Source organism: Puntigrus tetrazona, chromosome 19 (genome assembly GCF_018831695.1).
Source record: "Puntigrus tetrazona isolate hp1 chromosome 19, ASM1883169v1, whole genome shotgun sequence".
In the NCBI taxonomy this organism is placed as follows: Eukaryota; Metazoa; Chordata; class Actinopteri; order Cypriniformes; family Cyprinidae; genus Puntigrus; species Puntigrus tetrazona.
Genome location: NC_056717.1, coordinates 15,951,183 through 15,976,245, shown reverse-complemented (window position 1 = coordinate 15,976,245; position 25,063 = coordinate 15,951,183). Strand labels below are relative to the sequence as shown.

Sequence of the window (25,063 nt, the reverse complement as noted above, 5' to 3'; positions counted from 1 at the left end):
CACAAACAATGATTGCTAGGAGCCAACTTGACTTTTAATTATTTTCTTTGTATCAGAGGCATTTGACAAGTGGAGGTGTGTGAGGGCACACAAGCACGGTCGGAGGGGATGTTGCTTATCATGCTGAAATCGGACCACTTTTTTTCCCCCGGAACCATTTCAGCTCCTGGATTTCCACATCACATTCCCACTGAAACATGACTCACCACACAACACAGCCATGAAATGAAATTGGATCAGATCCCAGTCAGAAAAAATTAAAAAAAAAATCAGAGAAAAACAAAACAAAACTGTAGCATCCATAAGACATGAAAAGTAAAAAATAAAGACTTCATTGTTCATATTTCGTAAGCAAGAAATGAACAGGCCCTTGAAAATCTTTTCTATAGCCATTATTAATCAGATCCCAAATAAACACTTTGACTTTTAATACAATACTTATGCAAGAAATAAAGCCCAATACAAGGAAGCCACACCACCAAACCAAGAAGCAGAAGAAAAAGCAATAAGGTGAGGTTTCAAATTAGTTAGCAGAGAATAAATTGCAGGCAAAAACGAAATCATTTTCTCACTCATCTTTAAAGTCTAGCCATACATTTTTTTTTAAGTTTTTTTTTTTTCCTTTTTAAATGATATATTTTTTTTTCTGTGAGGAAAGGGGCAGATGGAACATGACCCTATAGATTCTAACACATAGCAATATGCCTCTAATTTAAATACTTTTCTAATAAGAGGTAGATCAAAAACGGTGTAAGAGAAGGGTGGAAAGAAAAACAAAAACGATCACTTGTGCCCCTCTGGTCAGCGCTCGGCGCCACGCGCGTACCCAGTGCGGAAGTGTTCGCGAGGGACTTGAGGTATCGCTGCGCGCGCTGGAGGTCTCAGGTGAGACGGTGCCCACCCTTTCCTCAGCTGAGGTAGACAATGGCCTTACTAGTGTGGAAGCATGGATGCACTCTTTTACCACAATCAAATCATATTTACATTCTGCATGAAAACAAAAGGAATATTGGTTTCTCAGTTTCTTTACTAAACGTTTTTTCTTTGCTGAAGTTCACTTTATATATATATTTTTTTGCTTTTTTTCCCCACTTTGAATGATAAACGAAAGATATAAATGAAACCGTTCGCGCGTGCATCTCTACGTTACTGCTCGTTAGCCTAGACACGCGCCCTTGACTACTGTAACCTATAGCTATCAACGCAAAAGCATCATAACGGTGTAACTCCCCGAACCCCTGACATGCATTGACTGACGTTAAACACTGAAAATCTTCGGCATGTAAAGCCCAGTTTGATGCGAAAAAAAAAAAAAAAAATCCCCTCCCAAGACCAAACGGAGCGCGTTATTTGGAAACGGAAAGGGAGGGGTGGAAAAAACGATAAGCACGGGAAAAGAAAAAACAACCTCAATCGGGCTGGTCGTTATTTTAATTAGATAGACAACTACTCGCGCTGAGGATGAGGGGGTGTCAAAGAGGTTACAGCAGGACCTTGCTTATCCCTGACCTCTATTGCTTGCATCCAACCCTAACTGAAGTGTAATGAAATGCGGGTGAAACGTCTGCTACCGCCGAGACAGTTATTAGCATATTAGCACGGCATTGCTGCGGTATGTACGGGTGGCGTTATTTCTCATTACCTTGACGGTGTTCAGAGGGTGGTGGCTCCTCAGCGACACTGAGGCGCTTTTCTTTTCTTTCTCCTATCTGTAGCTAACACAGGGGCCCAAGCTCCGCTCTTTTCGCCCGCGCCACGCGCGCGAACGCGTATATGTACAGTTAGTTATTCAGCGCGCGCGCGAGGCACGAGAGGCAAGGCGGAATTCGAGCGTCGCCTGTTAACCACAGACTAAATTTTACATTTTCTTAAAAAAATAAAAATGTTCAAGAACTATTAGCTTTATAAAGTATACAAAATACCACAAAGCAAAATAATAATAATAAAAAAAAAAAGAACAGAACATTTTTTTCATATATCATTTTCTTTTTTTCTGAGGTACTCTAGCCTGAGGTAGATCAGTAAAATGCATATTAACTTGGTTTCCTGGCCAACACCAATCAACACTTCCCTCAGTCATAAGTGGCAGTGTTGCTCCACCATCTTTCATAATTTTATATGTATATATATCTATTCATCTATAAAATGCATCAGAATTTATAAAATGCCACTATGGATCCCAGGACAGCGTACTTCCATCGAAAATCCTCGTTCCATCTCAAGCCAAAGACCTTAAACCCCACCCTGTGTCACCCATTCCTTACCCCAAGCCTTTTATGCTCGAATGCTGCATTTCCCAATAAACTCCTAACAAAAACAAAGTTTAACGTCTGTCAATTAAGGTCTGTGCAGTTACCGTATTAAGGCAAGGACTGGGTGGCTGACTTTCTTACGATTAGTTTGAAGGAGGGGGAGATATTGGTGCAGGGAAGTGCAGGTGTACACTGAATCTCATCGAATCTTCAGGGGGAATGGGTGTAAAAGCGGGCGGGGTTATAAGGACATTCCCTGACCCCTGAGATGGACGCGTCCTGTGTCCTTTCAGTCTCCGAGAAGACGAAGTGGCTCTATTTCCTTCGGGCGACTGGTGGACCTGTGGCCGAGGCCTTGGGCTGCTGCTGCCGCCTCACCTGAGAGATAATCTCCTGGATCTTTCTCTGGGCCAGCTGGTGCACATGAAGAAAAAAAAAAAAAAATTAATTCAAATACACAAGTTTTGGGGGTGGGGTACTGCGTTTCCCATGATAAATTAGATTTTTATATCACTTAAATTTTTTATTACGTCAGCGGCAATGGCCTTACAGGCAGCCCATGACATTGTGCTTCAGGTCTCTCAAGTTTAAGTCCTGACCCACCCGACACTGAGGCAGCCCGCAAAACTCTAAACATGCCCCCGTTTCTAGACGGACGCTAGAGGGTGCCAAATACTCAAGTGAATGTAAAAGCATCCTCAATTGAAGATCTGGTAATCTGCTCAGTGCCTGCATCTTTGCACTCTGGACGGCATTAAAAGACACCATTTGCGTAATTTTTTGCATTGTTGAACAACGTAGCCAATCACAGACAATTTGAATTCTCAAAAACAATGGCCAATTAGAAACAAACGTTAACATTGTAATATTGGGACATATTTTCCCTATTGACTAGTTTCTTATTAGCATGCCTATTAACATATTGTCTTGTTTATCAGGGCTTTTGAAAGCACAGATTCTACATCTGTAATCCTTACCAACACAAAACAAATACCAACTTAATTACAATAAGCAATAAATTAAGTCGAATGATCTAACGACGAGAATGACCTTAAAAAAAAAGTGTGATCATAAATACATTTAAATCCAGCATTGCAAAAAATGTTTCATTAACCATAATACATAACGGAACAATAAAAAAAAATTTTGTACTTTATATCAAAGATTTGGCTTGACAGCACAGATTACTTGTTTTTGCCATTAAGCTGGGATCAGAGAAACTATTAACATCAGATAATGACAACATTTAGCCCTTTTCTGCAGCTCTGGTGTGTGTAGCAGCTAATCACCTGGCTTGCATAGAAGTGTCCTGTGATTTTTACTACTACTTGGTCATTTTCATCAGGTGTCTGGTCCCGCGGGACAACCACCTCTGCACTGGTCAAGTTCTGTAGTTCATTCACCTAAAGAGAAACAGAGCAGCTATGAATGCTGAGGATGAATATATCTGTAAAGCAAACAAATGCTAACAATTGAACAATACACGTAAAGTGGCCACTTACCGTTTTGCCTCCCTTGCCAATGACTCTGCCAGCGGCGAATGATGGCACTTTTATGTGAGCCTCTAATTTAACCTCTTCCTTCGGTCCAAAGAAGTTCTCCTCTTTTAACTTCCCAAAGATACGTCCCTGAGCCTAAGAAAAAAAAAAACCCCACAGAGAACCGATGAATGAATATACAAATCAAAAGTATTTATACTATTTCACAACATTTTTACCTTGAACTGTGCCTCTGGTGGTCCAGTTATAATGACCATTCTTTGCTTTGTGTCAATTCCATCAGCAGGTGCAATCTATCCCGACAAAAGTGACAGATCTTAAACTTCAACAAAATCATAACCATTACATTCAACAAACATTATCAGGGTCATGAAAAGGTCATGCTTGCCATCACTCACTTTGATTGACGCTCCAGCAAAGCGGCTAAGCTGTTTAATGTGCTGGCCCTGCTTGCCGATAATAGCACCAACTGCCAGAGCAGGAATGAAGAGGTGCACGGTTTCTGACTCCACCTGTGGCTGCTGACACGAATACACTCATGAGTTATGATCACACATTTAACACCAAATAAATCTGCTTTAAAATGGAGAACATCCAGAGAACATACAACAAAACAGACAAACAACATCCTGGGAAAACATTCACTCACAGTTAAACTATTCTTTATATTTAACAAGCCATTTATTCACCATCAACAGAGTCTACAACATGAAGAATTCACACAGCTTGCAAGTATCGGCCAGGTTCATATCTCGCCCATCCCAAACCAAAAACACGATTTTTTTTCCAAATACGCTCCAAAAACAGCTTATTCTCACACGTTCCTGATGTTAACCAGAAAAACACTGCCTATTCAACAACCAGAACATCTGCTCATCCAGTTATAGCGAGAATACATGTAATAGAGGTAACTGCTTCTGTAGTTTATCGGTAATGTACACATACAAAAAGAAATTGTACTCATTATGCAAACTTAGAGATTTAAGTCTTCTACAATTATATACAATAATTTTTTTTAAAAAGCCAAAAAAATTATACTTTAGTAATTGTATTTTTAAAAATGCACATTAATGCGTCCTAGCAGGACCATAAAGTCAATGAGGAATTAAAAACAAACAAAAAAAAAAATCTATTTTTTCCAATACATTTTTCAATAAGTGTTATCTGATCAATTCTACAACTTACACAAAATGTGTTTTTTTTTTTTAAACAAAAAGATGGAGAATAATAGACGTTTGCTTTAACTGGATTAATGTCCTATGAATTTATGGCTAAATTAATTCCATTCACCACTTGTGTGAATATCAATTCAGTGTAGGTTTAACAAAAGATGTATCTGAAAATTAAAAAATTAAATAAAATAGCTGTTAAACAAATTTGAAGGTCTTTGTTTTATTTTAAATAATTCTACCAATGTAGAACAACTCATAAGTCTCTAGGTAGACAACACATACTTGCCACTACAGACAAGACACACCTTGGCCTTTCATCGATGGGTTAGTCCAACTCATGTTATTCATGCCCTTAACATCTTACTGCAAACTTGACAACATACATTCCCACCGATCACCCACACACACACACACAAAGCACTTTAGGTCTCCATGTCCATACACGTTACGTGTTAAGCATCAGACCCGCAGCATTTCAGCATCTCAAGTTAGCTGTGGAGGCTGAGCAACAACCCCCCGGCAGAGAGTAATCTGGGAGCAGACGTTTGTCCCTTCAGCCAATCCAGTAGCGAGCAGCCAAGCCATGCAGTGCATGGTGGGTAACAAATGAAAACTTACAGAAAAGGCTGTGCTGCTGCTGGAGGAGAGTGTAGAGGCCCAAAATGGCACCTCACCCCCAAACACGCTGCACTACGGGAGAAACACACACATTAACACGCACACTCCCACACACACACTACAGACGCCCGCTTCACATGTTGCCATTACATACATGAATACACTCCTCACCCATGTAAGTGTACACCAAACACAAACATCTCACACAAACACAGTTTTATCCAATTTTGTTACCCCAAATGATTGATAGCCAGCTTGAGCCCCAGCTGGAGGTCCTGATACCACAGAGGGTGACATCCCTCCACTTGCTGCACCAGGAAAAATACCCAAAGCGTTGAGATTGAGCCCTGGAATCAGGTTAGATTGTAGCTAGGGGAAGAAGAGGACAGAGATTTTTATTTTTATTTTTTTTAGATGAAATTGTTGCGCTGTATGCAATTTCACATGAAAATGGAAAGTCATCGCAGGCTTACATGCATGGCAGCTACGTCATTCTCGTAGGACTCACGGATTTTCTTCATGATCTCTTCTTCCGCTTTTGCGCAAGCTTCTAATGTACCCTTGACAGTGATGGTGCGCTCTGGGTTATACAATGTCAGATCCTGCAGACTGGGATTGGGGGAATGTGGGAAAAAGTGATTGAAGTGAGTGAAAGTGACATCTTGGGAAGCATGTATGATAATTAAACAAGATTCAACAGAATGCACCTGATATGCAAGAAAACAAAACCCAACGCACAGTGTATTTCTGGCCTCATGAAGTATAGATAACAAAACTACTCACGGTGAGATTGTGATCTTTGTGTCAGTATCTTGTTCGATTTTCTTCAAGTTACGTCCTTCTTTTCCAATCAGGCGGCCGACAAAGTTATTATGAGCCAGAATCTTCAGAGGGATTTCTTCAGTGCTGTGTATGTGGGAGAAGAGAGGAGGATATAGTGTGACTGAATGTGCAACACGGAGCGTAAATGACTCCGTAACAGTGCAGTACGACTAATGAACACAGATCAACAGAAACCGTATGATGCAGAGTGCTTGTGTATCAACGCACATCTTGGTGTCGATTGCCTCTTTCTGCATGATCTCCATGATGTTTCGACAGGCAGAACTGCAGCCCTCTGGTGTGGAGTGAACAGTGATGGGCTTCTCTGCTGCCCCTGCATTCTCTTTACGGTGGATATCAATCCTGTGCACAAATATAGCATGTAATCAACTTGTTAGAGCAGTCTGACCAAGTCTACACTCCCTTCCCAGATGCAAACAGACTTTCCACTTTGACATTAAGTTAACACAAAAGACAGTACATGTGAAATGCACTACAGTTCAGAAGAATTTGAGGCCAGTAAGATTTTTTTGCAGTCATAGCATTTTAAATTTCACAAAAAAAACACCATAATTTCACAATATTGTTAAAATAAAAGCAGCATTTATCAGCATAAGAGATGGAAAGAGTATATTTGCATATTTTGTTTTTCACTTTAAAATGGTGCACACAAAATGTGTTCTAGTGTCAATTTGGAAAGGTATTCTTTTTTTTTCTAATTAATAGCAAGTAAACAGACGTAGATAAAGCAGCTATTTTATTGGTTTACTTTTTGAATTAAAAAACAAACTTGCATTTTAAAAGCGTTTATTTAGAAAGTGATTCATGTTTTTTTCCTAAATGCATACACCGTAATAAACAACAGTAAATCAGTAACAGTGATTTCTAGGCAAAAATACTTAACATGTAGAATGTACGAACTTGATCAGTGAAAATTTGGACAATCTACCTACACAAGCAACCATATTAAATTCGGGTCTCTGTCACGGCATGATTTAACTTTACACAAATCTTTTTATTGAAAGGGGTTATCGGATGCAAATTTCACTTTTACTTCTCATTTGAACAAATGCATTTCGGTAGATTGTGTGGTAGTTAGCAAGTTCCTTGGCTAAATGCAGCTAAAATAAACCGCTTCATAAAAATTGCTCTTCACACCACTGAAAAGAGGGGCGGAGTCAGCAGTACTCATTAGCATTTAAAGGGACATGCACTGAAATGGGCAGCTGTGAACCTGTTTTTGACGAGGTAAAAGGGTGTTTTACACTACAATACCAAAGTACAAAATGGACATCCGATGACCACTTTATGCAGAATGATTAGCTCACCTACTAGCCAAAATATTTGGTTGCTTCATTAACAACAAAAGATCTTGATAAACAGGCAAAAATAGATTTAGTACTTAACACTTTGCTTGTAGAGCCATAAATGCTCAGCATGAATGTTGTAAGATCTTAATATGAGTGCCAAAATAAATATGCAGTGCTCGTGCGCGCAGTGTGAAACAGCACTGTTTACAACTACGTACACTGAGTATTCTTACTTTGAGTGAGTCTGCTTGGTTATGTTGCGGATGGTAGCACCTTCCTTGCCAATAATAGCTCCTACAAACTGGGTGGGCACCAACATGCGTAGAGGCACGTCTGACTGTAGTTTAGGTCTCGCGCCAAGACTGGGAGAGCCTTGGCGAGGTGGGCCGCGTGGGTTGAAACCTCTCCTGCCACCCACGGCAGGGGCATCTGCTGCAGCGGTCTCATCTGGTATATAGGAAACCTTTAGTGCGTAGTTCTCCATAAGAAAGCCATTTAATTTATCCAATGCTCTGGAAAAAAAAAAAAAAAAAAAAAAAAAAACAGCAACAGAAGGATGGGAAATATTAAATTGATCATGATGCTTTTGAAAGTTACATTTGAGTTAAAAGCACAAAAGCCACAATACGTCCTGTTTTTTTTTTTATAAGTGTATGGAATAAAAAAAAAAAAAAAGTAAATATGCCTCGTTGCTTTGGATGTATAGTACATCCTTTGGAAACAAAGAGGACATATAAAATGACACTTTTGATTTAGCAGTATTTTTAAACCATTTGTTTCTTTCCAATTTGAATCCAAATTAAAAAAATAAATAAATATAGCACAACTACAAAAAAATGATTGTTGTATTTATGCACATCAGAACATTTCCTGATAAAAAAAAATAAAAAAAAAATACATTCTTGCATAAAAGGTCACAATTTAGTGCAACAGTTTGTCCAAGAACTGTGTTCTGAAAACATCATGAAGAAAACCCATATTACAAAAAATATTTCTCCCAAATATAATTTTTGACCATTTTTTTGGCAAGGGTCTCCAGGTGATTGAAACAAAAGGCTTGAACAACCTCAGCTTTTCTGCTTCCCTCTCAAACAGGACACATGTAAAACTTAAGCGAAACTGATGGGGGGGGGGGGTTTGAGAGCATGAGGCTTAGACGTGATGGAATGCCGGAGCCTTTTAAAGCCACCGAATCTTTCATTGACATCCACTAGCGGATGGTAACAGGAACTCCCTATTGTGCACAAACAATTGCTGAAGATTCTTTTATCAGAGCCTTTCCATTCATTTTCCAGACGTCCACACCGACCCCTGCGACTGCACTGCAGTTCTACTAATCAAACAGTAGGTGGCACTGAATGAGTTATTATAATTGCTGAATAAAAACCAAATGGCAGTGCATGTGGAACTGACGGTCTCACATTTCACTGCGAGACGTGGGACAGAGACGCTCTGGAGGGGGTGGAGTGGTGACCGAGCCAGCCGAATCTGAGGCGGATGATACTCACTCTCTGGCTTGGTCCTTGGCGGCATATCGAACGTTGACAACAGCAGTCTCCGTGTCAGTGTTGACTGAGGATAAAAGAGATGAAGGAAAACAGAGGGGGAGAGATTAACTAATCTTTTAATATATGGATTACTACTAAAGTGACAATCTGCCGAGGAGCACGTCCTACCTTGTTCACAGCTCTCCACTGTGCCGTACTGCGCTAACAACCCGTCCAAAACCTGTAGATGAAGTCAAGCAAGAGAAACGGTGATCAAGTCTGCAAGCGACTAGACATTTTGTGAGAGGTGGTACAACTTCAAGTGAACAGATACAGTTATCCTGTCAGAGATGTGGAAGAGTTAAAGGATTAGTGCACTCAAAAATGAAAATTATCGCATATTTTACTCACCCAAGCCATCTTAGGTGTATATGACTTTCTTCTTTCAGACGAACACAGAGTTTTAAAAAAAAGCTTCTGAGCTTGGTAATGCTCGTGGACAACGGCCATTATTTTGAAGCTCCTTAAATCAGATACATCCGCAAATACGGTGAAAAAAAAAAACCCTTCAAAATGACTGCCATCCACAAGCATTACCAAACTTGGAAAAAACAAAACTGATTCTGTTCGTCTGAAAGAAGTCAAACACCTAGGATGGTTTTGGGGTGAGCAAAATATGGGGTCATTTTCATTTGAGTGAACCGTTCCTTTAGGTTTTAAAGGGATAGTTCACCCAAAAAAAAAAAAAAAAAAAAAAAAAAAAATCATTTACCAAGTCTTATGTTGTTTCACAGAAGCATGACCGCGTGATTGACTTCTGTTGAAGCCTTTTTGGCCAAACAGTGAAATACAGACGCCGTTTTCAAAATGTTACTTTTCTTTCACACAGAAGAAATCCATGCGTATTTGGAACAGATCAGGGAAAGTAAATTTTTTTGTCCCTTTAAAATAGCAATGAAAAAGTTAGTTACACGTGTCTTGGGCTTTATTAATAAAATGTAAACATTAGCAATTGCATTCTTGAAGTCTCGATTCTGTGCAACTGTTTATACAAGAATTGATTAATATGAACATTATTTCATGCCCAATGATTTAAAAAGCACACCTCTCGAGATTAAAGCATGATTTGCAAGAACTCAATTCAGCCTGTGAATTCAGAGTGTGACTAGGAAAAAAAAAAATTAAAACTAAGCTAAGCTTTTGTAGAATTTTTACATAACATTATATATTTTAAATAACATAGCCCCTCCAAAAGAAATAACTCAAAAAATATTTTACACCTCAATCACTGCAGTTCTTTGCTTCCGCCACTCCTGCTCTGAAGGAGGCGTGCAAGCGAACATTGAACATGGGTATAAAAGGAAGCCTACAGGCTTTTACACACACCAGCCCCCTATACGTCACACATACTAATGCCCACAACCCCCCTTACCGCCACCACTTCCCTTCTCCAATCCAAGCCGTCCTATTGGTTGGCGTGTGCATTACTATGGAATTCCCAGCAGCCATTGGGCATTTTCAGCCATTGGCTACACAACTAGTCAATCACTGAATTCAGGCCAATAAGACTAGGCTTCCTTCAATCGAGTGAAAGAGGAAGGGGGTGTGGTTGGCTTTCAGACACCATGCAGTGAGAAGAAGGGGGGAGGACGCGGGGTCGATCTACACATTCTGGGCGTCCTCACATGGAATAGGCCTGCAGCCAGACGGGGCAGCAGGTTAAAATACAGCCCGACTAAGCTCGCCTGAGCGTGGTCACAAAGCAAAAATGCACACATCCCCAACGCTACGCCATCATGTAACACACACTAAGATCTCAACATGCGCCCACAGTAAGACGACGACGACGACAATACAAACAAATATCTTCTATTTCAACACAACTGGCAGGTCAAACCCAAAGAACAATGAAGGGAGAGATTAAAGTCTCGCTCAAGTAGGTACTTGACATTTTCACAGCCTGACATCATGTGACTGTGGATTCATTTTGGGCTGAAATAAGAGAAGGAAAATTATTATGCTATAAATATAGCATGTTTATTTGTGAACCCAGAGAAAATTAAAATTACACATGGTCCATTTTTTTTTTTAGATTAACATTTGGTTCATGCTAAGTTGATACGATGCACATCCAAAGACAAATTCAATACATCTTATCAAAACCCTTGTGATATTTAGCAGCAGGTTTAAATAGTTTAACTGAATTTGCACCTAAAAACAGTACCAAATGCAAACATTAGAATGATTTGTGATGCTGAAGACTCAAGGAATGGCGGCTGAAAATTCAGTTTGCCACCGCAGGTATAAAATACATTATACACTAAAATTTAAAAATGTATAAACTATAATTGCACCGATTTCTAGGTTAGTATTATAGGTTGCCAATATAATTGTTGAAGTAAAAAGCCCCCCAAAAAGAAAATCATTCCATCCCCAAAGTTTATAAACTATAATGTGTGCTAAGAATGTTTTCCATATCTAGCTTTTGTTTTTACAAATGACTAAAGCAGAAAAGAAAAAATTAAAAGTGAGCCTTTGTGACCTTGAAAATGTCTTTTTCATCTAGTAAACTGGAAGGTTAAATCGTCATGGGTTTCTCTGGAATTTCCATGTTTTTTTTAGCATGGCAGTTTCAGAAGACTTTATAAGGCTCATGTTTTGTTCTACGACAGTCATATCAAAGCACACAAACGCACATCCTTGCGGTACTAGCAGCAACTTCATAACTTGCATTTAAAAAAAATAAAATAAAATATTTGGAGGTATGACCATTTCATTTTTGTTGAAGGACAAAACATGAAGGTCTTAAGCTTGGAAATTCCCCAAAAAGGAACAAATGGCTCAAATAATAATTCTCTTCCGGGTTTATGGACTACAAAAATCTCTATTCTACTGCTGAACAATACTAGTTTGAGTACTAAACTACAGAGCTCGTCGCCACCGGGCAAAACCTGAGCAGTCATGATTCTTCAGACAGATCATAAATACTTCAGCAGAATTCAGCTGCGGATAACATGCACAGCAGTATAGTATGACAGAATGATGCATACATTTACAGAAGCTTCATTTTGTTATTTTATACGTACGCATTCAATATCTTCTCCACAGATTTTCCAAATTCAATGCATAAAACACAGAGCCCAAATTTTACTTGTCAAAGAATGTAGTAGACGCGTACAACCAATTTGATGATTCTTATCCATTTACACACTGAGCTGTGCAAATTGTTAAACGTCAACGAGAAGGCCAATCTTTGGAACTACTGTCTGGTCAAATGTGTATAGAAAACAAGCCTCAAAAATATATATATCTGAAAAACAAATACAAACTAAACAGGTTTATGGTCATTGCATAAAAATAGATTCTCAAATTGAGGCAAACTTAAGGTTATTAAACCCATAGCTACAAACCAAGGCCATTAAGAAAGGACATTTTCTTACACTAAAATACAGCTAGAGTAAGTACAAAGAAGTTAAATTCAAGGGGGGGTCGTCAGACACTTCAATGGTTGAACTTTTGAACTTCACATTGTATTAATGCAATATTTGTGGTTCCCCCAACGTATTCTTGCTGATGCAACCTCATTTTTAAATGTCAAATAAAATAGAAAATATGCTCACAGGTGTGTTACAGGTATAACGTATGGTCTTCTAGTGTTAAAGTAACCCTGTAAAGCTTACTGCGTCACAGTTGACGCACAAATTTCTGAATCCTCTACATTAGCAACATGATCAATTTTGCTGAAACCCTGTTGTACACAATCTACTGCATGCCTTTTGTCGTCTGATTGATAGAATTATTTTAAAAAGGCCTTTCACGTAAATTACTCAGGCTCTGGTACACGGGTGTTTTTACTGTGAATTCTTCCACTGGCTTTAAGTAAACATAATAACAATATTGTTAGTAATATTTTAGGATGAACACTTCACTGAAACAGCTAAAGCTGCACTGCTTATGTTAGCCCTTCAACAAAAACTACAGAGCTTTGATCACAAACTAAGCATTTAAACATTTTATTGGGAGATAGAACTGATACCTATATAAATCTCATGCAAGTAGTGTCCTACACCGTTATAACAACTTCACCGATTTACATTACAAGCCATCAAATTTTTATTTTTGGTCATATAAAAGGATTAAAATTAAGGAACCACATGAACTCAAGTATCAAAATTATCACTCAAGAAATAAAAATTAAGTCAAATCAAAACGCTGTCAGCTTTAACTGAGTTAACACACATAATACATTACATTGACTAGGAACACTTTGCACACAATCAATATATTGATATAGCGTTTAAATTAGTCTCACCATTTCCTATATTGCAGCTTTGGTTTATTGTGACAGCAGACAATCCCATTAGAATTTAACTAATTTTTACCTGTAATAAAATATGCAATAAAGATGACTGCTGCAAACTCACACAAAGCCTAAAATGAACAAATGTGAGGAAAAGAGCATGTGTGAGTAAATAAACAGTTTGCAGCTCAACTATATTAAAAAACCCAAATTAGAAATATGTTCTGAAACCATTTTATATTTATAAAATATAAACCAAATAATACAAAAAGACATAAAACAAGCAATTTATGGTCCTAGTAGACAGTTTAACAACTTTTGCCTCAGTGGAAAATTGACCAGCACAAGTTTATCTAGGATGCCCATTTCCCTCCCTTGAACGTGACACGTGGAATATTCCTCACATACAGCCACAAAACCAGAAACAAGGCACAAAACAACACTGGGACTTCACATTTTATGACAGGTGCCATGTCACATAAACGTAGCCCAAATTATTTCACATATGATGCTGTGACTCTGATCAGCTTTGTATGTTACCAACTTGCAAGGAATAACCTCAGTGCCGTGAAAAAAAAAAAAAAAAAAAACATTTTAATAAATAGAAGTAGAAAAAAAAAATGGTTATGTTAGTAAAATAATTCATATTTATATAAAAAAAAAAAGTTGCCGTCCACGGTAGTTCTTTTAAAGCTCATTATTCGGAGTTGGCTAGGGAGAGAAACAAAAATAAAACAATAGGGAGCTTCTGTTTTTTTTTTTTTTTTTATTTTATGAAACCTTGCTGACTAAATCTATGGTGGAAAGCACTGCGAGTGGCCATTTTAATTGTAGTTATTGTCGACTCTAACGTTTCTTTAAATCATTATATTTAATCCAACATCAAGGAGGTAATGACCTACCACTGTAATAACACATTTAAAAGCAACTGGTTGTTGGGAAGCCCCCCAGGCCTGATTTTACATATAACTAGGGGACTACGACTAGAACTAGGGGGGTCTCAGCCCCTCCCAGCTCCCCCAGTAATTCAAACACTGGAAGAATCTGTCATGGACGGAAAAGCTAAGGAAACAATGCCCGAGCACAATGCAGGTTTGAATCTGAACCGATTCCTATGATCAGAGCACTTTTGTGGACTTCTGTAAGGCTCTATTCACAAACAGCGCAATAGGAATGAAACTAAAAAGGGGGGGGGGGACGAGCAAGGATGTCATGCAAGTTTTCAAAGGGTCAGTGAGAGCTTGTCTCGAGCTCGCATGAAAAGCGGGAGGGCAAAGAGCGGCGTACTGAGCCGTACACGCGAACACTTCTACAGAGTTTGATCTGATAAGTGAAAGACAATAACAATGGGTTAGTAAGTGTAAAAGGGGATATTTTTTTTTTCCCCAGCTGAACAGAGGCTTTAATTAGATCCGATTTAAACTAGCATCCATACTAAACAAAAAGGAGACATTTACATCCATCCAGAGCACAAACAGCAAAAATATATATTTAACAAATCACATGATGAGGCTTCTCAAAGCTCAAAATTCAAGTCACACACACACCTCAAATGAACAGACAACAGGATGCCTCCTAAAAGACTGCTTGGAACATCTGATTTAATAAATATGAAGGTTAATTGCTTAAAACAAAAATGTACTTATTGGAGAGTATATGCGCTTATTTGGTCCAAGACGTCAAAATTCTAGGACATTACTCAGGAGGGTTGGTGGCTCAAATACCAATGTTTCTGAGGTGCAGTGGTGAGCCAGCAAGTCACAGTACTGCTTCAACATCACCTCTCATACAAGCCCTTTCACCTTCGAGAACTGGGGTGGAGGGGGGAGAAAAAGAAAGCGGCACTTACTTCCCACTGCATGTGAGGTGGGATATTCCTGATCTGCAGCTTGCAGCTTCTGCGAAAAAAACAAAACAGAGCGGTCAATGTAAAAAAATTACACAAGGCAATAAATCAGACAAATAAGTCATATTTGGATCTAAACGGTCCACATTCTTACAAGCCACATTCAGTTGTGTGTAGGAAAAACTGGGAGCACCAAGTAGAGAAATAGGAGTAACATTTATAAATGTACTACTAGCTCAAAATGAAAAACTTGAAATTTGAATTTCCGATTATTCCATTGATTAAACATACGAGAAAAAAAAATGTAGTTTTTTTTTATTTGAAGGCCTTCCACTTTCCTCTTTGGTTTCTTTGAAAAGTAAATTACTGAAAATCAATGCTAGATTGTGTCAAATCAAATAGCATCTCTAATATTGCAAACGCCAAATGGAAAATATCTGTGATCTTAGAAACAATGCCACTAAGGCTAAAGCCATTTAATAATCACCAATTGGCAGAGCACTTTCTACACACAGACCTTCAAAAACCAGTGTTGTGCAATTACATGCATTATACACATTTCCAAAAGAAGTGACCTGATCGTACAGTGCAAGCAGGCCTATTTACAGATCAGGGAATCGGTTATGGGCAATATTAGCAAACCATTAATTTGTCATACAAGCTGAGATTTGTATTCTTAGACAAGCTACCAAACCAACACCGGTCCACTAATAGCACCCATGAGTCTGACTGAAATTGGGGGTTTATAAATCAAGATAATTAAACATGCGCCAATCGGCAGGCAAAGGACCGGAATCAGCCGATGTTCATCTGCTGCTTTAAATTCTCAAACTTGTTATAGCAGTATTGATTCTTACTGGGTGTCAATTTTTAATCTTTATCAGCTGGGAAAAAAGAAAGAAGTTTGTGATTCCAACTATTTTTTTTCCTCTTTGCTTTTGTCATAGCGGAGGTGTGGAACATTACTTTGCTACTAGGCGTGCAATGCTGAGAACAAGTTTATGAACTCTTTTGTGTGAGCAGGCCGTAAACTATGATGGAATCACAGGGCTCAATTAACATTTGTCCGGGATTTTTTTTATAATTTTTTTTTTTATAAGTGAGAAAAAAAAAAAAAAAAAAAAAAAAAAAAAAACACCGGTAACAGAAAAACAACTAGGGAAACAAAATCTTGGCCATGTGTGACACACACTGGCGCAGAAATCAAAACAAACGAATGCAACAACATACAAAAGATTCACACAATGTTTTAACTCAAACTAAGAAAAAAAATAAAACCACGATATTTCCAAAAATATCAGCATGATTGCAATTATACAAATTTTATCCAAAAGTAGTTCAATAAAACGAGTTAAAAATGTAGCTTACATTTTAGACAAACTGTTTAAGAAAATGGCTCCAAATCAAAGCCATAGTGTTTTAGAATAACAGTGTTTGTTACTGAATGAATCAACGTTTTAGAACTAAATGATTGAGTCAATGGATTCAGCAATCCATCACTTGCCTTATGAAGTTACCATTTTACATTAGTAGAATGAATGTCTAAATGACTCATTAAAAAGTGTCATTTGCCACCACCTAGCGAATTGTTTTTATATTTAAAAGTATGGTTTCATTTTTCGTAACAGTTTTTAAAAGTATCTTATAACATTACGTGTACTTTTTTTTGGTTTTGTGGTTTGTAATTCATTAAAAAGGTCTGTGCAAATCCAACCATGTCAGATGCTGCGTCTCTTTTCTCTGCAGTGGAAAGATGGAGTTTGATAGCGATTTCATTTAAATGGTTAAAAAATAAATAAATAATTGGAAATGACACCAATTTTTTTTTTTTTTTTTTTTAATACAGCATCTCATTTCCACCTTTACTTGACACAGGTAATCAGGTATAGCAAAGGGTGAAAGTCCAACTTTCTGTGCATATCAGCATAATTAACATAAGTGTACATTTCCAAGAAAATTACAGCTACAGAAAATTAACCCATTCAACTAGGTAGAAAAGGCTATGGCCATTCAAAGTCTTTGACAGCGATTTCCTTTTAAAACTCAAAGTTCACTTCACCTTGAAATCTTATCAAGCATCATATAAAAGGCCTTAGCTTTTTACATAAGAAGGGTTTTTTTCCCCTCTTATATGTGGTAGCTGCAAAAAAAAAAACTTGTGAACTGATATTTAACATTTAAACAACCCAAAGAGAGCAGAAAAAAATACTGGCGATTTTAAGCATGCATGTATGTATGTGACCAACCCTAGATGTGCATTAATTAACCTTCAGTTGTAGATGCAAGTCTGATTTTGCATATCTAGCAGACAGAACAAAAAAAACCTGAACATAAGATGTCATTATGTTTGAAAATTTTGGCATATTGCCACGTCCCTTGATTTTACAAATGCTGACATGTAGATAATGTGATAAACTTACGGTCATCGTAAGGGGAAGTGTGGGGGGCGTTATATACAGTTCTGACATCATTTTTAAAATTAGAAATTCATAATTCTACGCTGATCCAAAACTAACAGGTCAGGGAAATAAAACACACACACACACCAAACTAAATTCATTTATGAACCAACTCTAATATGTCAATGAATGCAATGCCTGTAAAAGTTCATTTTGAGGAAGATACAAATGGCATTACCTGGAACTATCAGGAAGCCAGATAAAGCATTTAAATGTTTACATCACTATGAGCACAAGTAACAAGCCAACTTGGCTACAATCCCAATCTAAACTGCACAAACGAATCATTCAATGGAGAGAAATAAATCAGCTATAGAAATAGAGGTTACTTACTGGCCTTTAGAAAACTGTCTGTAATAACTAAATGTAACGGGGGATGGAAAAGGAACAATCTCTGCTTCAGATTCAATTAGAAAATGTCAACAATATTATTTGCTTCATTCAGGATTTATACATTCTGTAAATATGCCATTCAGCCCTGTAAAATTAATTTTAATGGTGACCCCCGCTTTTATAGACCGGTTCGCTCTTCTCAACATAGGTTTCATTAATGTGTAGGTTTTGTTGCAGCGATTGTGAAAGATCTATAACTGCCCACTTGACTTTACACGACTCCAAAGTTCAAGCTCTGTATATTTGCGTATTTACACACTAAAATTAACAAGAACAGAATGTACAGACGACATGAGAACAAACATGCCTCTACCTGAACAGGTAGACACACTAATCCTCTCACACACACACACACACACTCTTACACTTTTACGTCTGTCACACATGCACATAGATTGAGGGCTAAATAGTGAGCAATAATCGGTGACTTGTAGAACACCGTTGTTAAAGAAACTGATCTACTGTACTAGAGTAATGCATGTTGACACGCATGTGCTTCAAGAAATCTGCACGAATCAACGTCCTTAGTGTTTTATAACGTCAGTGGATGACCTGTATTTATTTATTCTATGGTTACAAGCCATTATAAAACAATTGGCTATTACCTCCCTAAAAGACAGCAAACCTAGAAAACCAGACATCTTGTAATGTGCGAGCCATTTTAATTATGACAGCGAGAAAACAGATGGATGATTTAACTTTGAACGCAAGTGTCCGCAGCTAGATAGATACTGCTAGGATTTAAACAATATTTAAACTGATTTTTTGCATAAAAAGGTAAGTGTCTATGGGTATTTTCTTGATTTTCCCTTTACATTTGTTGATTGCGTAGCAGCAAATTTAAACAGCAAAAAAAACAACAACACACACTACATTGCCATCCAAGACATTTTGCTCTTCCATTTTAGGACTTTGTACCAACTAATTTCTGAAACAACAAATTGTCAAACAAAGGTCCTACCACGTTGCTTCTGCATAATAGAACATGCATATGCATGCAATTTTTTTTTTTATATATATGCCACCATTAACTACCGCAACATATTGACAATTAACAAAGTGCAGTTTTGTCTAGGAATTAAAAGGTCATTAAAATCTTAGCAATGTAATGCTATATAGAGTAAGGCCTGGAGACGAAACTGAAGTTGCACGTGCTGTAAGGGACATTTGCACTCATTAAGAGTGTAGACGTCAAGAGGAGAACAATCACTTGGAATTATCCAAATGCATCACAATTGCATTCAACATCTCTGTATGATTCCTGGACATGTTTTCCCTAGCGGTGTCAAATCCAACGCAACGCAATCCAAATGTGATTCTGCAGACAAAATACCACAGGTAGTGTAGCACTTATGCTAATTTTTAAACAGGGAGCAGGTCCCTTAGAGAAAACATGGGAAAGAGTTTACTTAATAATAAACCATTTTAAACTTCAAATTATAGGTTGTGAGCGATACTACAGAATACAAGTTGTCCATGCTTCACTAAAACTCCACTGTGGCAAAAGCTCTGACAGAATTACATAACCTAAAACAGCAATACACATTCACCATTTAAATCTAAAAAATAAACTTAGCTCTCACACACACACACACACCTAAAAAGGCAGAGAGCTAATAAACAAAACATTAGCATTCAGTCAATTGGTAAACCTTTACACTTTTTTTGTTTTTGGTAAAACCAACTTTATCTAAAAGCACAGTCGTATGACATTCCAGGTTGTGTACGAATTAAAAACTTCCCCTTTTCTTTGGAGGAATTTGGGATTGGTGTGCTTTTCCAGCCTTGGTCTGCATTCCGGTGGGAAAGCAATATGGAATGTTCTCTTACAGCAGATTAAGCTATAGGAGAAAGAGAGAGGGGGGTGTGCGAGTATATGTATATATGTAATGTGTGTGTGTGGTTAGTACGGGGGTGGGGTGTTAGTGCCCCATTTCAGGGTAACAGAAACTCTCTGCCCCAGGGGGTGGGGTCTGGTTACCATGGTAACAGGTTAGCCTACAGACAAAAAAGGGAAAAGGGGTGGGGGTTCGTTTGTGACGTAACGGAAGTAGAGGGCATCTTCATTTACTTCAAAATCCAACGGACATGCAACATAACTGTGTCTGTGTGCACGCGTGTATGAACATACATAAGACAATGGAGGGGTTGGGGGAGACTTCCCACCACAAACACTCCCGGTGGAACCAGGAAACACGTTCTAATTCACAAGCCAGTGACTCAATCACGAGAACTCACAGCTTGGTCTGAATCAATATAATTAAAACCAAATATTGAAGTATAGAAAAATTACATTAAATGCGCAAAAAAAAAAAAAAAAAAAGTACACATCTACATGTAGAAAAAAATACATCGTGTAATGTATCCCTATACATTGTGTATCCTGCTGTCATTTTTTAGTTTTAAAGTTAAACAAACAAGCACACAATAAATTGAGAAATATAGCTGGCACTAATCGCCACTAACTTAGGCTGAATGTGATACGCCACACTAAATTCAATTCTCTCAATTTTTAGCAACTGAAACCACATTACAAAAAACGCAAAAACATTAACAATAATAATAAAGCAGCTATATTCTATTATTAATGTAACTAAATTGCATGTGCATTGCAACCATAGAAAATGTTATGAGTGACATGATTTACAAAAACACAAAACAAACATGTAAAAGATAGCGAAGCTAGCAGCCCTGCAATATTAAAATCTTTAAAAACAAAAAGGCTGAATGTCCACACAAAAGGTTCCAACTTTTCCACACACAGTATCTGTTCTAGCTGAAGACCCTTTTCCCACACTCTTTTCTAGCAGTTGGGGCCCCCCTTTAAGCCACACGTGTGCATACGCATACACACACACACACACACACACACACACACACACACACACAGCAAGCTTTGAGCAAAAAACGGCTACGCTAGTAAACTAGGAAGCTAGCAATGAGAAAGAAAAATGGCTTATGAAGTGAAACTTCTAAAGGCCAATGGGCTGTCCATGTAGGCTCCGCCATGCAGTGCACACACAAGCCTGGCTGAAAAACGGTGTCAATCAACATATTTTTAATGTATGAAGCATTGGAACTATGCTGCCATGAACAATTATTCATTCAAAGGAAAAAAAAATGTATACGCATTAATGCAGGTTAATGTAAATGATAATGTGAATATTCACATAATTATAGTAGGTCCCGTGTCCACACGGCCTTGTACACACCCTGACCAAACTAAAGCTTCCAAAAAACGGCTCCATAAAATGCACACCACCCCTTGGTACATTCTCTCGCTCTCTCTCACACACACACACACACTCAAGAGGCCAAACTTTACCCAACTTTCATGTTTTTTTGTGCGTGTGTGTAAAGGTGGGCAGGGCCTAAGCTGAGACTCATATGATAGAATGTAAGATCTCTCCCATCATGCATTTCACTATACTTAACTCTCATTGGCTCGCAGTTCAAACCAGCTTTACATACACAACCTATGACCTGCTCCTATCAACATTTTACATATGTGCAGCATATGCACGAAATATTACACGCCTCGCACAAGTTACACCGTTTCCATAATTTACACTCAGTATAAAGCTATTGTTGTGTTACACTGTTAGCGTATAAAAATTAAACAGCAAATAAAACCGTTCAATTAATGTCATGTCCGCTTAAAAGTGAGCTGGCCCGTCAAAAATCGCCTTATAACTGAACTAACCTCAAATATAAATAAAAATGAAACAAAAAAAATTACAGGCCTACTTTAAATCAAAATAAAACAAATCCCAAACGCTACGTAGCAGTAATTTAAATTAAACGTGGCAAATTAAAACATTGCAAACGCAACCACTAAAATCGCGTACAATTCACGTGGAAACCGCGTTATTTTAGCCCGAGAACTCGCCATTAAAAATATTAACCGCTAGTTATTGCTAAATTAAAAATCCAGGACGCCGAGGAATTAATAAACCGCTTATATATACACAGTTGCAGTCGTGAAGCGAAGTTATGGCGAATATTCATTATAGCTGTAGTCGTTACGTCAACTTAATTATTACAGTAATGCAGCAACCCACTCGCACGCGGTTGGTAAACAGTGCTTTGTGCCTTACGCCACGTCTAGTCGTTACAGTTCCCGTGAACCCACAAACCGGTTTTCGTGACAAGACCCCGACCCTTGCAGTCCACGCGCGCTGAGGAGTCCATCTCGTGCCTGAGCAGCGCGAGGAGGGGAAAGAGGGGGCGGAAGCACTGAGCGGCATGACTGAATAGTAGTTTCTTCTTAAATGGACGCCACAGCAAGCATGGCTCCATAAATGCACATCCATGTGCAACGTGAGGTCCCATTTGCAACATTTGCACACCTCTGCCGCGTTTCTTGCTACGTTTTGTCAAGGCCTAAAGGCCCAGTAATATGTGAACTCAGCATATCAAGGGCCTTAGATGCATTACAAAAACCCACATTCCGCACGCTGACATGGAGGTTCAATCAGTAGCATACACACCTTTTTTTTGGCTACTAAAACACGCATGTGGATTTACATTTAAAAGCAGGTACATAAAATACACGGTTACCAGCCTAAGCTTGAATTTCGCTTGCAAATAACAGTTTGATGGATCATACGAAAGTACAATAAAATCAAATGAGTGCCATTTAAAAGATTAAAAAGCAACAAGACGCCCGATTTAAAATCAGGGCTCGTCAGGAAAAAATATTTAGAGATAGAAATTCAAAACAAAAACGTGGATTGGCCATTTTTTTAGGTGAAATTGCGAAATTTACAAATGAATCTTACCTTTGTCGTTTAGGGACAGAGTGCTCCACTTCTAAGACTTTTCCGTGGAGTTCTACTTTCCCTGAAAAATATTAATTGTATTTTAATGATTAAAAAAAAAAGGAATCACAATTTGATTTCAAACAAAACGCCTATCGTGTCAAAGGTTCACAATGTACGAAAGTGCCAAAAAATTAAAAAATGCCATTTACGCTAACGTGCACAGAAACTACACTGACGTGTACGATTTTGAGTAAATATTCACGAATGCATGAAACAAAATTAGTTTTTTTTAAAAAAAAAAAAAATTCCCAGAGGTTAAACATGGAAGACAAATTTGCCCCCACGCTTGCGCGAAGGCCTCAGCTACGAGCTGCGTGACACTGACATGTTTAAGAAAATCAGGAAAACGTCCACCGACTTATACGGCCTCTTTAAGGCAAATATCGCAGCCTTTACGCAATTTACAGTCATTGCAAACATAATCAACCCATATTGCACAGACAAGGGAGTAGTCGTAAGGCCTACAAGCCACCAATGCAACCCAACCACCTGGTGTTCCAGAGCTCGTAATTACAGCGATAAAAGTGATACATTTTTACAATGGCAAAGTTAGCAAAACCACCAGCTCAGTGTAGCACTTTAGTTCACTTCCAGAAAAGTGCTCCGCGAGACGCGTTCAAAAAGCCACGCGAAACAGCAAGAGCGTTTTAATTAAAAAAAAAAAAAAAAAAAATAGTACGCGCTACCACTCGCCGCTTGGACACCCGACTTGTTAAAACACATTATTTCACGTTTAGCCGTGCGTACGCGAGCAACGCTGCAACTTTGACGGACAGTTGCCGTTCAGTTAATTCGATGCTAAAGCCAGACTTGGCGTTCTCTGCGAGTAAAATACGTGCTTTAAAAAAACTGAAAGTGAACAGTCTACACTTGCTCAGCGTACGAACACATCCGCGCTTCGCACAGGCGTCTAATTGTTAAACGCGACCGCTGCGCGTGCATTGCGATTCATTTGGAGGGCGGATAAATAATTTTTTTTTTTAAATCACATACGCACAAAAGTCTCACCTGAAAGAGTGTCAATGGCCCTCATCGCTACCTTTTCGTCGGGGCAATCCACGAACGCGTAGCCACTTTTTACGAGGAAGGGTGCGCTGAAAGGTATCTTCCACTGCTCAAAGATACTTTCCAAGTCCAGCGCGCTCGCCTGCTCGCTCACGTTCCCGATGTAGAGCTTATTCATTTTGTTGTATACGGAAAAGAGCGACCGTGTTTGCGGAGGGGCAGCCCTTTATCGCGTCGCTCGGATGGGCAGCGTTTGGAGAGAGAGAACCGCACTGTCGCTCAGCGGAGGGTCTGGGAGTGTTCTCCCAATCACTCCAAGCTACTGAGATATTTGATGGACGAGATCGCCGCCGTGCTTGCGCGCACTCGCGTTTCCTCTCGATTTAAACGCGCTGAATTATTTATTCCGTCAAAGGCGAGGGCCGGGAGGAAAATAAGAGAAAGTTTCTTTATTCTTTGGCGATGCGACTAAATTGTCACACACAATTGGCCGTGCAGGCACCGCCTCTTAATAACATCGAGAGAACGGGAAACCAAAAAAAAAAAAAAAATAAGTTCTTCTGCCTTTTTCAATGAGCCACGTGTTCAAACTACAAATCAGTCCTGCACGTGAGGTGTCCCGGTTGCTCAATTAAGTGTCGGATTGGGGGAAAATGGCACAGGGATGACTGGGGTGGGGACAGAGAGAGAGAGAGATGGTGAGAGAGAAAGAGAGAGAGGGTAAAGCCTCTCTGCGTTCATTTGCAGGGATCCCGTGCAAAAAAAAAACTAGCTGTACTCGTTGTACCGTTCAATGATATTCCGTTCAGTGGACTTTTCTCCACTAATGCCGTTCTGCGCTCTTATTGGTTGCTGGTGGAGTTGTAAAGAGGCGTTGCACGCTCGCTCGCCCCACAGCGTTCTCAACCAGCGCTGAGGCTTTATCCGAGCTTATGGTGGGCTGCCATATAGTGGACGAGGGGGAGGGTCTGCCATTCATACAGCATCTACGCTATTTCTCGCTCTGTTTTCTATACACTGCACGGCGTGCGCGCCACGCAGGTACGGTAAACCTCTAAACAAACGAGGCCACGTTCA

At 38.8% G+C, this 25,063-nt stretch overlaps 1 protein-coding gene across 4 annotated transcripts; it reads right to left on the bottom strand.

Moving 5' to 3' along the window:
- Window positions 1–16: 16 nt before the first annotated feature.
- On the bottom strand, window positions 17–24,617 carry igf2bp3 (insulin-like growth factor 2 mRNA binding protein 3). Of its 4 annotated transcripts, none has more exons than XM_043218099.1 (16): window positions 23,990–24,617; window positions 22,940–23,000; window positions 15,310–15,358; window positions 9,350–9,401; window positions 9,182–9,245; window positions 7,907–8,185; window positions 6,592–6,726; window positions 6,325–6,447; window positions 6,015–6,150; window positions 5,776–5,910; window positions 5,542–5,613; window positions 4,150–4,272; window positions 3,970–4,044; window positions 3,755–3,886; window positions 3,542–3,655; window positions 17–2,666 (listed from the first exon to the last, which is right to left on the bottom strand). In XM_043218099.1, the coding sequence occupies exons 1-16, from the start codon at window positions 24,162–24,164 to the stop codon at window positions 2,568–2,570; spliced, it is 1,824 nt and encodes a 607-aa protein (XP_043074034.1). In that variant the 5' UTR covers window positions 24,165–24,617; the 3' UTR covers window positions 17–2,567. The 4 variants fall into 4 exon arrangements, with proteins under 4 accessions (XP_043074034.1, XP_043074035.1, XP_043074036.1 ...); XM_043218100.1 differs by having other exon boundaries at window positions 4,150–4,269; XM_043218101.1 differs by lacking the exon at window positions 5,542–5,613 and having other exon boundaries at window positions 23,990–24,616.
- Window positions 24,618–25,063: the final 446 nt, after the last annotated feature.

What these genes read in the sequence shown, in the direction of transcription:
- igf2bp3 (XM_043218099.1), bottom strand. Translation starts at nt 24,164, where the DNA reads ATGAATAAGCTCTACATCGGGAACGTGAGCGAGCAGGCGAGCGCGCTG. An exon ending in TCTGTCCCTAAACGACAAAG is followed by an intron (nt 15,359 to 22,939) that starts GTAAGATTCATT and finishes TTTTTTTCGCAG; the next exon opens with AAGCTGCAAGCTGCAGATCA. An exon ending in GCAGCAGCACAGCCTTTTCT is followed by an intron (nt 4,273 to 5,541) that starts GTAAGTTTTCAT and finishes TATTCGTGTCAG; the next exon opens with CAGCCACAGGTGGAGTCAGA.